Source organism: Pinus tabuliformis, chromosome 8, assembly GCF_031772625.1.
Source record: "Pinus tabuliformis cultivar Carrire ecotype Pingquan chromosome 8, CPIR1, whole genome shotgun sequence".
NCBI classification, from domain to species: Eukaryota; Viridiplantae; Streptophyta; class Pinopsida; order Pinales; family Pinaceae; genus Pinus; species Pinus tabuliformis.
The window spans coordinates 721,238,461-721,251,611 of NC_142294.1; the positions used below are offsets into that span (position 1 = coordinate 721,238,461).

At 35.8% G+C, this 13,151-nt stretch overlaps 1 protein-coding gene across 1 annotated transcript; it reads right to left on the reverse strand.

The window, feature by feature from the left end:
* Positions 1-322: 322 nt before the first annotated feature.
* Positions 323-2,583, reverse strand: LOC149237620 (uncharacterized). Its single transcript, XM_089372719.1, has one exon. The coding sequence runs from the start codon at positions 2,269-2,271 to the stop codon at positions 952-954; it is 1,320 nt and encodes a 439-aa protein (XP_089228845.1). The 5' UTR covers positions 2,272-2,583; the 3' UTR covers positions 323-951.
* Between the last annotated feature and the right edge of the window lie 10,568 nt (positions 2,584-13,151).

Consider the following 13,151-nt stretch of genomic DNA (forward strand, 5'->3'; position numbering starts at 1 on the left):
AAATCGATCCCCAGCGTCTTAAGGTATCAAAAACCAACACAAACTATATTTGGAATGATGGAACCAATATATCAATACTTGTGTCCATTTTCATTCCTTTATGGTTCTGGTGACCAGAAACTTGAAATCCCAGAGATTTTAGCACTTAAGTATGGAATGTGGCAGCATTTACAGTGAATATAACCAATTTCAAATAGAAAACAATTACAGAATGCATTTTTTGTTCCAACTGGAAAGATTTTCACAAAATCTCCATCTAGATGCAGTGGAAGAATACTCATGTCAACTGTTGCAAAGCGAAAACCCCATTTGTCCAAAGATCCAGAGAGTAATATTGGTTTGTCTAATTATTATATAACAGTCTCTACTCAATAACATATAACAATCCATTCCATTGCCCCACCACGGGACTATCTACTAACTAAGAAGTAAACCTGCACAAAGTATATTCTTCTGTTCAGGCTTTTTTCCAGGCAGTATGTCCACTCCGGCCTAAAACCTGCGCAGCAGAGGCATGAAAGATCTCAAATTGGATTGTTTTGTCTATGTTCACGAACCCCGGAACGAAGTGTTCACCCATTGAGTGCCATGGAAGGTAGAGCAGTCTACCAGCATCAAAAAAACGCTTCTTATGGAGGGATACAACCTTGCGGACAAAAGAACACCATGACTCTAATTGTAATATCCCTTTTACAAAATGATATAGATCTCTAACACGGTATAATATCTGTATAAAACTCAAGACTACCACACAGTTTTTCTCTAACAAGGGCAAATTGCAACATCTTCCCAAATATGAACTGTTGAGTTGGTTGGCAACTTCTGTAATCACAAGGAAACCTGATCTCATCACTTATTTCATGCATTGTTGTGGAATAAGGCCCATAGCTATCCCCATATACTCTGTACATAAACTCTTTAAAAGCAGCTGCAAATTCCAGAGTTAATTCGTCAGATATTGAGAGCCAGTGGCTGACCCAAATTTCTTCTCTTCCAAAGGCATGCTTCTGGTGCAAGCTTGACAGAAAGCTTGAGAGGTTCAGAATTACATCTTTTCAACATGAAAGCTTCAACAGCAGGGCTGAATTTCTCTCCTGGCATTTTACGCATTCCCTCTGCACCACTAGAGGACCCTTCCTGATCACCGTTCCCCTTGATCATGTTGCTGCTATCATTATCTCGGTTCACCACAGGCTTCCTTAAGAAGTCTCTGCTTGACACCCATGTTTCCTTGCATACCTCCAGAGAAAGTTTAGTGAGCTCTGGTTGGCAACGCATCAATACCAGTGCTTGAGGCAAGGACTCTGCCGTGGCTTCTGAGTCATGTACCTCTCTAGGCTCTTTATCATTATCAGATGCTTTATCTCCATAACTGGAAGCCATCCTACCTCTGTCCGAATCCTGACAAACACGACCTTTTGTGGGTTCATAGGGTTCACTGTCATTGGAATCGGACGTCCAATGCCTCGAGTATACTCTCAGAGGCTCAGATCTACACCTCATCAACAAAAGGGCATTTCTTGGGGGAATACAAGTGGGTTCTTCTTCTTCCTCGTCATTACCACCACCATAGCCATTTCTTCCGCAATAACCCACATCATCCTCTTCCCCAAATTTGCCTATCTGGGTCCATTCCTCATCATCTGGGTACATTTTCTCCTTGTTTTTCGCACATGGGTTCTTCAATTCCTCATATGGGTCCATGAATTCTACGCTTTTCTCTCGTTCTTCTGCATCCGGGTCCAATTTCCCATGTTTCTTCTCATCTCCTTCGTGCGAGACCATGAACCACTTAGCCAGCCCAGTGCTCCCACAAGTTGAATGCTGCCTCCCATGCTCCTCCTCCCCCTTTGAGCATGATCTGCTGCATGTGAAAAAACAGCTTGACTCTACACCCAGGCTTCTCAACCCATGACAAACCTCCTTCCTGAAATCAATCATAAGACTACCCCATCTCTTCAAGCTCTCAGCCCCCTTCCGCTGCTTCGATTTAACTCTCACCTGTCCTATGCATGTGACCTTGGGCGAGGAAGGCTCCTCATCCTCCTCTGCCGACAAATCGCCGCTGCTCACATTCTTGCGACTGAGAAGCACCGGAAACATGGGGCTCGAATGGCCCCCTTTTCTCCTGCTACCACCGAAGCCACTTTCCTTGGACTTCTCTATTCTCCCGGGGCTCAGAATCGACCTCTGCATCATTCGAATTGATGCCCGGGAAGGAAAACACACGAACAAGTCGTTCCCACTCGGGTATCCTTTGTTTCCTTCCATCCATCTCCTTTTCAAAGCCACACACCCTGCACAGAATGCCCTCCACTAACTTCCTCAGCCGATGATTACTGCTGTTTTATGGGGAATCTCTTACAACGGATTCATTGATGAAGAGCTACTGGAGAAATTGGAGGGACGGGGAGCTTCGGCTTTCCCTGATCCCCTAAATCCTAGCAAAATGCTGAATGCTCCTATCTTCTATAAACAAATTCCGAGAAGTACCCGGCAATTGAATTGCATTATAAATAGCGCAAGTGTTGGCTGGAATCATTTTATAGGCTCTTCCCACTGATTTTCTCTCTCACAGTCACCAGCCTCATCTTTCCCTTCGACGCCGCTAAAAGATAGAAGCGACGGCCCTTCCCGGGTTAAAGTTTATTTTTTCAAATTGGAATTTATTAATTTTAATTGGTCATTTTCGGAGATTTTGGGTTTTAATTTGTGATTTTATATAATAAAACAATTATTATAATTTAGTTACTAAATTAGTAGTGGATAACTATCACCATTAAGTTAGTGGTGGATAATTATCAATATTAAGCTCATTTATCATTATTACGTTTAAGTTTAGGTAGGACTATTATTCAAAATTTAAATTTGTGATATTGAATAGAAGTTGACTCATTATCATTAATCCTTAAATTTGTTTTTTTTTCACCTAGGTGGAAAAACCTATCAACTCAGGTGTCAAAACCAACAGTGAAGACAGCCATCTCTGGCTGCTATCCGCGAATGTCGGTTTGACTCATCATAGTTAGATAGGAAAACCACGCCACCTGAAATAACCCGCTGGTGGTCCGTAAGGGAGCAGGCTCATCACTCCTGCCAGATGCCTCTGGGTCTTGGGCCGTTAACCTGTTTCCTTACGTCCGAGGAAGACGAGCTCTTAGCCAAGCAGAAGCAGTTTTACGGCATACTCCAGGCCGATAATCCTTAAATTTGTTATAGTGTAAAGAAAAATGTTATTTTAATTATTAAACATTTTAAATTTAAAAACAATAGTTGAATAATTTAATAAGACGGTTGTTTTAGTTTTGTTTAATAGATAATTTAGTTGAAATTGGATAAATCATAATTTTAAATTGTCTATTTACACAATCCATTGAAGTATTAAGGAGTTTTTAGAATCTTACTTTATTTTTACATTAAACAAATACAATTTAAATAACAAAATATTTCTATTGGTTCAAAAATCAAATATTTCAAGTCATTTACTTAAATAAAATTATATAAATTCACAATTTTAATTAAACTAGCAGAGTTATATATATCAAATCATAAGTAAATATTTCTTTGTGATAAATCTATGTAACACCCCTCAGTGATGAGTAAATATTTTTTTGTGATAAATCTTTGTAACAATCCTCACTGAAAAGTAAATATTTTAATTACTTTATGGCATAGACTTGGAAAGCCTCGTAGAAAACTTTAATGTTTAAATTTTATTTTTAATTTATTCTAAAAAGGCTAAGGCAAGACTTGGAATTCACTAAAAAAGACCTTAGATGAAAATTTTCATTTACCATCTAGTTAGAAGATAGTTATTCCTCTCTTTAGAGATAAATAATCTTAATTGGGACAAGGAAGCCAAGACTATGAGAGGGAAAAAAACCTCTAGCTACCTTGATTACTTGGTACCTAGAGGAGGTCCAAGAAAGGATAGTCAATAACCTTGTGACCCTCAAAAAAGACATTGTTGAGGGAGGAAGGACACTGTAGGTTGGGGAATTCTTGAGTTGGTTGGTTGCCAGTTGAAACCCCAAGATAGACTTCCTAGTCTCTGAGTTCATTGGCTGGACTAGTGTAGTCTTAACGCTTGAGGAAAAACTCAGATAGGTCACTGTCCATTTTGTTATTCTGGAAATTGATTATGCTATTCTGGAAATTGAAAAGGCTCGGGGGGAGAATTGGACATGATTGCCAATTTCATTGGTTGGGTGGAGTGGTCTTTCTCTTGGTGGAATTCCCTGGCTGCCTAAATCTATTCAAATAAGTACAGATAAAACTTTCCAGATTCTTAGTTAAAAATTTAATGTTTAAACTTGAATAATTGCTCATAATTTGTGGATCTGTTGAATAGACACGGAATGAAATGGAAGAAGAATGAATATTTTTTTTAGAGATTTATTGGTTTATGAAAGGAAAGTATATGAAATGATGAGTTGTAGATACTATGTTAAAGTAAGTAGTAGAATAATTAGTGATAATGATAAGGTCATGATTTTATAAAAGAAAAGAAATACATGTGGGTCTTTAACCAAAAATGTCATTCCCATTTCTATGTGGGATATTTCTGTAATTATATAATGTGGAGAGTAAAGGTTAAATGTAAAGAATGTTTGATTGTAATTGATACTAGTAGAAGAAGAGAACTCGAGATTAAGGGAAAACCTATGTGGTGAGGGAAACTTATAACAACTAGAGTAATAATAAAACAAATAGATTCTGAATCGATTAGTTCCAACCGACGAATTGGAGAACGTCATTGGAATAATTTGGTTTTCGGCCCATATAAACACTTATATGTAAGGTTTCACTTACAACGAGTATCGATAGACTCTCTTGGTGAAGACATTGGGAACCTAATTAAATATTTGTACTAGATGGTGGAAAAGAAAATATAAGTGCAAATATAAATAATCTTGAATTCCAAATTACGAAAGTAACTGTTAACTGAATACTAATACAATTCTAAAAGATAATGCTCGACTAGAGAACCAAAAATACATGTTGGGAGTATAAACTCATAAACAATAGTACAAGGTCATTTGCTTGCTAAGAAAATAGTTGTTGGTGTCGATTACATATACGATCAAGCCGAAAAACCCAACGTCTGCATGTACTGTCTGGAGTCAACAAACTAAACCCATAATAACAACTACATTTTAAGATATAATTCAAGAGTCATACAACTACAAGAAAACACTACGTCAGAGAAACAAATGCAACCCTAGCCACATGGCTTAACCAAATCAGAAAATTGTTAAATTATATTCATGGGCATGTTCATATTTTGCAGAAAATAAATGAGGGTTTTACCAACCCTAAATCATGCTACTGTAATAATAGAAACAAGGAAATATAACCGCAACATAGTAAAAAGAAAGACAGTATTTTCCATTATTTCCTAGGCACAAGCATAATGCAAGAAGATACAAATATTCATTGTACGTAAGGCGATTTAGTGACCATAATCCAGTTAAGTACAGAGAACAACTTTGCCTAATCAGTTGCAAAGGATGGAGTAAACAAATCCTACAGGGAACTCTGTTCACCAGATGAAACATGAGATCAATTAACTTAAATGCCCGGAGGGTCGCCTTTAGGTATTCTTATACAACATTACAACAGAGAAATCTAACTCCCGAAGAAAGCTTCAAAACTGTCAGGGGTTGTATAACCCTATATTATCAAAGAAAATACTATAATAGAACGATCGGAACCTGTAATGAGAAGGGGTGGCATGTGACTATTAGAGGTCGATGCACAACCTATAAAACCCCAAGACCCTTGTCCCAAAATTGAATATTCATTCGTTCAAGAGAGAGGAAGGTACCTACAGAATCAACACAACAAGAGAAATTAGCAACAAGTCTAATGGAAATAACAATAAGGTTCCTTTGAAGGCCAAGTCGATAGAATTCCTTACCTGTATTGTCAGTTGTGGTGAAATCAAAACTTCATGTACCATGTCAAGGAGAAGTAACAATCAAGAATAGGCTTAAGACGTTAAAAATTGCAAGTGATAAAAGTAAGGAGTCATCGCTTACCTATTAGCCAGAAAATTGGTGGAGAAGCGTCAGCGTAGATGAAAGGCATGTACAACTAGGACATCCCCTTTCCAACCTGTAAATAGTTCCTTATTGTTGATAAATCCCAGATAAAATTTGAGTAAAATAAATTCATTAAATTTGGCAGTAACCAAGGTGTGAGAATTACCCAAGGAATTGATACTGCAAGTAGAATATCATGACATATCTAGGTAGGTTTTGAAGCCACAACGAAGCCAAGAAAGAAGAATGGGCCTGGGTACTGCCCAAGGGTATGGGGTAGTTACCCCAAACCAACTTCTGACCATAATAACTATTGAATCGAATCCAATAATTAATTGTAGATCCACCACCACGTGCCTATGGAAGGATTGTCAAGTGCCTTTGGAATAGTCCAAAAGCCCTCTTATACCAGACTCATTAAATACAGGAAACGATAGAGCAACAACTCAACACAAAGATTTCCATATTATATATATATATATATATAGAGAGAGAGAGAGAGAGAGAGAGAGAGAGAGAGAGAGTAAAGATATTACCCCAAGCCTATGTTCTGAATCGAAAACACAAATATAGTAGTGTCGCTTGGACCATGATGTGATAAGTTTTCACCCAAGCATTAAACCCATGACATAAAATATATGGCGAGCAACTAAATTCACATAATGATAACTTTGAAACCAACATTTTACTATGGTAAAAAAAAGAAATTTGTTGTGTTGCATGAATGAATGTTACAAGTGGTATTAAAGTCGCAGGTTTCAACATTGTGGCTTGCTTAAGGGAAAATAGTAACCAAAACTCTATTGTGTTCCATAGTGATGGAGAATTGGGACCAAATTTCGTACCCTTACCTAAACCAAATGTGGGCACAAAAAAAATTGTTGTTTTAGACAGTGTTGCGGATTTGAAGGCAGAAACTACTAATTAAGCACTTGCAATGACCAACAAATGAGAAAACCAATGGTCTTTTGTTGTGTTATAAAACCAAGGTAATGAAGAGTCCTAGTATGGGTACTTTAAAAAAAAAATCTATTATGAAAGATACACTATTGAATATCGATTGGATTATTGTTTGATACTCTTACCTACAAGAACTGATCTGATGGGTGTGTTTTGACAACTTAAACATTAACTCATGTTAATTAGTAAATCATACTATTAGGTTCCTATAATACTAGTGTATTCTTTCATTGTTATTGTTAGGGTAGCCCCCTTATTGTTATTTTTGTGCCCATGTAGTCCCCATATTGTTATTAGTGTGCCCCATAGAAACCCACTATTGTTATTTTTGTGCCCTTACATTAGTATTGTTATGTTAGCTCTAATTATATTGTGACCCCTTAGACTGCTATATAGAGAAAGGAGGATTTGTCATTTGAATCATTCAAAAAAAATTCATTTGTGTAATGTAAAGGAGGTTTCCCCCTCGAAGAGGCTAATTTTGAAGTCGTTGATCTATCTCTTCTTCTATTTTGTGAGTTTGTTGCATAACATTTGGTATTAGAGCTTTGGATTCTAGGGTTTCACTTCTTCGAACAGGTCATCTTGGAATTTTCTCTATAACTTTTTTTCTATGAGGCTTTAGAAGCTAAAAAAATTACCACGTGGAGACAAAATTTCAGAGAACTTCATGTAAAAATTTTAGATCTTGGTTCGCTACATTTTTGGAGATATGCTCTGAGGAAGTTAGGATTTTTTGGGCTCCAAAATTCTGTCTCAAACAGGTGACCTAGGGAAGTCATCATAACATTTTTTCTACGAGGATTCAGAAGCTGAAATTTTTACCATGTGGAGCCAATATCGCAGAGAACATCTTATAAAAATTTCAAATCTTGGTTCTCTATATTTTAGGAGATATTCTCTGAGAAAGTTAGGGTTTTTTTGGGCTCCATATTTTTGTCTCAAACAGGTAATCTAGGGAAAATCGTCATAACTTGCGTTTCAGGCATCAGATTTGAATTCTGTAAAAAGTGACTAAAATTGCATGGAATTTATTTTTTCGTGAAGAAATTTCAAGGCTGAAGGTTGAAACAGTGACACATGGCATCTCGTACAACTTTGCTCTACTGAACTAGTCCATATTCAGGTCATCGTAGGAGATTTTGCATAACCATTTATTGAAGAATCCAATATTGGTCTGACTATGGGGTTGGAGGAAAGACTCAAAAGGCTACCACAGGATAAAATTTCAGACCTTGGAGATCTGAAATTACAGAGATACAACAGATTCAATATTGAGCTCCTACAAAGCGAAAAAATAAATGTGTGTAGTTTTTTAAAATTTGCATGTTTGAAAAATTAGTTTGAAGTGATTTAAAGGGCATAGTGAAGCATAATTATCATTAATTGGTGCCCCAAAGAAAGAAAATGGAAACACCTAGTAAGCAACCCGAAATCTCTACCATGACACATGAAGAAGAGGAAGAAATGCAATATGATATATCAAAACTATGAGACCAAGTGCAACAAATTTCACTCTCACAAAAAGTAACAGAAGCTAAGATGGATGGTTTGAATAATGGAATCGAAGCTAAGATCAATGGTTTGAAGAATGGCATGGAAGCTAAGATCGATGGTATAGAAGAAAAAATGAAAGGAAACATGGAAGATTTAAAGAAAGACATGGAAGGTCTAAAGGAAGGTTTAACAAAGTTGCTACAAGAAAGGATTCCTAATGGCGAAAAGGTAGTAGAGGAAACTCATGATAAGAACAAAAGAAATATTGTCCGCATGAGGTAGCTCAAGTGGCAATGGCCCTGGAATGAAGTCTCACCGAACCGGAGATCTTGGGTTCGATTCTTGTGCTACCTCCCTTGGAAATGGGGTGAATAACGGACATGTAAAAACTGGAAAATGAGAGGGTCCTACCTAAGCTTACAAAAAAAAAGAACAAAAGAAATGTTAATCATGATTTCATAGAATCTAACTTTGGATTGAAGAACCTCCATATTCTAAAGGTCAATATGAGGAAGTTTGATGGCAAGGATCCCGTAACATGGATACTACAAATGGAGCAATATTTTGATCTCAATAATGTGCAAAACACACAAAAGGTACGTATTGTAACTTTATATTTAGAACCCAATCAGTTTGTATGTTATCGATGACTTTGCTCTCGTAAACAAATTGTCACTTGGTCAATTTTTATGGAGGAAATGATAGCACATTATGAGGATACAAAGAGTAACACCTTCTTTAGCCAATTGATAAATCTCAAACAAAAGGGTTTAATGGTAGAGCACATTGAGTACTTCCAAAAATTGAATATAAGGGTAAATGATATTCCAAAAAAGCATAGGATTGATGTCTTCATAGAGACTTTAAAGGATAACATCCAACATGAGGTTCGCCTTTGGGAACCTGATTCATTGGAGAATGCATTCAAGTTGGCAAGAAAAATTGAAAGCAAAATTATGGCAACAAGGAAGCCTACCACTCATAACTATAAAGATGGAAGTGTTGTTGCTCCTAGCCTTCCACAACCTACAAGGTTGACACCACAAAAATTGGAGGAAAAAAGAGAAAAGGGGATTTGTTACAATTGTGATAGAAAATACACTAAAGGTCATAAGTGTGCTAAGAAAAAATTAATTTACATAGATTGGGAAGAGGAGGAAGAAAAGGAACAAGAAACGTCAAAAGAAGAGGATATACACCAGGAACCAACCCTAGAGAAAGAATAAATGAATCTGACCATATCTTGTAATGCATTGATAGGAATTACCACTCCTCAAATTCTCAAGATAGAAGGACATATCAAGAAGAAAAAGGTAATAGTTTTGATTGATTCGGGTAGTACCCATTTTTTTATTCATTGTAAGACAACCAAGGAATTGAATTGCTTCCTATATCCAGCACCAGAGTGTCAAGTGATGGTTGCAAATGGAGGAACCATAAATTGCTCTAGAAAGTGTCATAATATAAAGTTATCCATGGGAGAATATGTATTGAATCATCCAATGCTTTCCATTCCAATGGGTGGTGTTGATGCTGTACTCGGAGTCCAATGGTTACAATCTTTGGGTACAATAACTTTTAATTTCCAAGAACTTTTCTTAAATTCTTTTTGGGAAGGAAAGGAAGTTGAATTAGGGTGTATTGTAGGGAAACCAGGAAAGATAATAAGATTTAATGGCATGACAAAGCTTCTAAAGAAAGAACAACGGGGCATAATTGCACAATTATGTTCACTGGAGGTTAAAAAATCGAAATCATCTATTTCTCCATAACTCCAAAAGGTCTTGGATAATCATTATAAGGTTCAAACAGTGGAAGATCACATCGAGCATCAACAACAAGGTCTCCAACTCTTAAAGGATAACCTCACTTTGGCGCAGAATAGAATGAAACAACAGGCAGATCAACATTACAATGAATGAAGTTTTGATGTAGGTGATGTAGGTGACTAGCTATTTTTACAGCTACAACCATACAAAAAATGTCCTTCAAGGAAGCTAAAAAGAATAATAAATTATTACCAAAGTATTATGGTCCTTACAAGGTGTTGCAAAAGATTGGTACTATGGCATACAAATTGGAGCTTCCTATATCTTCCCGAGTGCACCCAGTTTTCCATGTTTCATACTTAAAGAAGGTTTTAGGCAACAATCTCCCAACTCAAACAATATTTCCAAAACTTGAAGAGGAAGGAAAAATCATATTGGAACCTGAAATAGTCACAGAAACAAGAACTCGACAGCTACAAAATTGATCAATTTTAGAGTATCTCATCAAGTGGAAGGACTTACCTGCTGAAGATTCCACATGGGAGGATGAGAATTTTATACAGAAGCATCCAGAACTACTCAAGCTTTGATGACAACACTTTTTTTAAGGAGAGGGGCATGTTAGGTCCCTATAATACTAGTGTATTCCCTCAATGTTATTGTCAGTGTAGCCCCCTTATTGTTATTGGTGTGCCCATGTAGTCCCCATATTATTATTATTATTCCTCATAGAATCCCACTATTGTTATTGTTGTGCCCTTACATTATTAATGTTGTGTCGACTCTGATTATATTGTGACCCCTTAGACTCCTATGTATAGAAAGGAGGTTTCGTCATTTGAATCATCCAAGAATTGTTCATTTGTATAATGTAAAGGAGGTTTCCCCCTCGAAGAGGCTAATTTTGAAGTCGTTGATCTATCTCTTCTTCTATTTTGTGATTTGGTTGCATAAGACATACCATTTGATTGTGGGATAATGAATAGAGAGAAGTTTATGATTTATAATGATAGGGAAGTGCATGGGTAAATAATTAAGAGACACATACATGTATAAATGAAGTATTGAATCCAACCAATTATAAAGTATCATATGGGTGTGTTTAATGAGAAGGTGGGGAGTTGCATATGAAATTACCCTACAAAGATCAGGGTTATCTGCAAGACGATTATATGTTCTTAGTTGCAAGCCCTTTTTTGAAAAAAAAAGGGCAGTATTATATATTATGTTTCGATATATAATTATATGTCTTAAATTAAACTTCTAACATGGACAGTTGAAGAAGAGGAAAGTATAAAAGAAGCAAAGATATCATTGGTAAGAAACTACTTAATTAGGAATCAACTACCTCCTCGTGCATATACTGGATGTTGACCAAGAACCTAGTGGAGGGAGTGAATGAAAAGGAATACCTGGTAGTTCTCAATCCTAATAGAAGAAGCAATATTACTTGTGAATAGAAGCAATTTAAAAAGGAAATAATTTATAGTGACATTGTGAAACACTCCCAATAATAAGTATATTGTATGTGTAAAAAAAAAGGGTATGTGCAGAATAAAGTGCATATAGGAATGGAAGGGATTGAAAACCTTGAAATGCATAAATCCAAGTATATGGTGTATTGGTGTATCGAGGAGGCAATTTGGCTAAACTAAATAACTGTTGAAATGGGATGTAGGACACTTACAATTATGGAAAGCCTGTATGAATATGGAATTGATTGGAGATACTTTGGGTTATTGGTAAGGATAACTGACATCGCTTCCACCCAAGCATCAAAAAAGAACATGATGGAAATCGACTATGATGGAAAAAAAAAAGGATAGAACTTATATGTAAATGATAATTGGCTGGTACATATTTCATGATTGATGAAAACAAATTAATAAGAGAATTAATAAACTTACTCATTCGAAAGTCTCTCCATGAACAAAGTGGAGCCATAGAAAGACTAGTTATAGCAGTAGAATAATTGGCACAAATCCTAGCATGTAGGATTGTAAAAGTCAAGTAATTGAGAATTTTAATAAAATCACTAGATAAAATATATGTTTAAAATTTAGTGGAAAAGAAGTAAGCTAAGATAAGTTATCATATTAGTTTGGAATGGAAAGGAGACTAATTTTGGAAATAGTGAAGTAAGTGCTATATATGAGACTTCTAAGTTGAAAGTGTTATGATAATAGTATTTTCATTACTCCAAGACATCAAATAAGTACAAAATTACATCGGAATATTGTTGTTGATACTCAAAAGGATATAAACTTTACATTAAATTTAATAAGTATTAATTTCAAGAATATAGAATTTTTTGGGAAAAGTATGCAATGATCCCTAAAATAATTTTAAAAAAATGAACGCTAACAACTTTTCAATTTCATGTACCTTAAGGGCATAAGGGTGGGAGAAATGGTATGAGTTATAGACTTGTAATATCAAATCATGGAAGGATTCACTAATTGATTTATTTTATAATAGCATCATAATTTGAAAAATTAAGTCTAACCAAAATCAGGATGACAAGAGAGTTTTGATTAATTGAAATGACTGTTGTACACTGAGATGAACAGGAACAGATGCAAGTGAGATACCTTGGGAAATTTAGTAGAATTGTAGGAAAACATATATACATATATATGATACAATCATAAATTACGACAAGAAAAACTCCGATGTTTTACTTTTTTTTTAAAAGGCCCGAGGAAACATATATGTGTGTGTGTATGTGTGCTAGGTTCACAAATGAATATGCATAATTAATATTCTAACGAGGTTTTTGTCTTAATGTGACACGAAGGATTGATAATGAGCATACGTGTGATGTGATCTGAAACAAGAAACATTCGAGTAAGGTAATCCAAGAAAATGTGTCATTTAATCA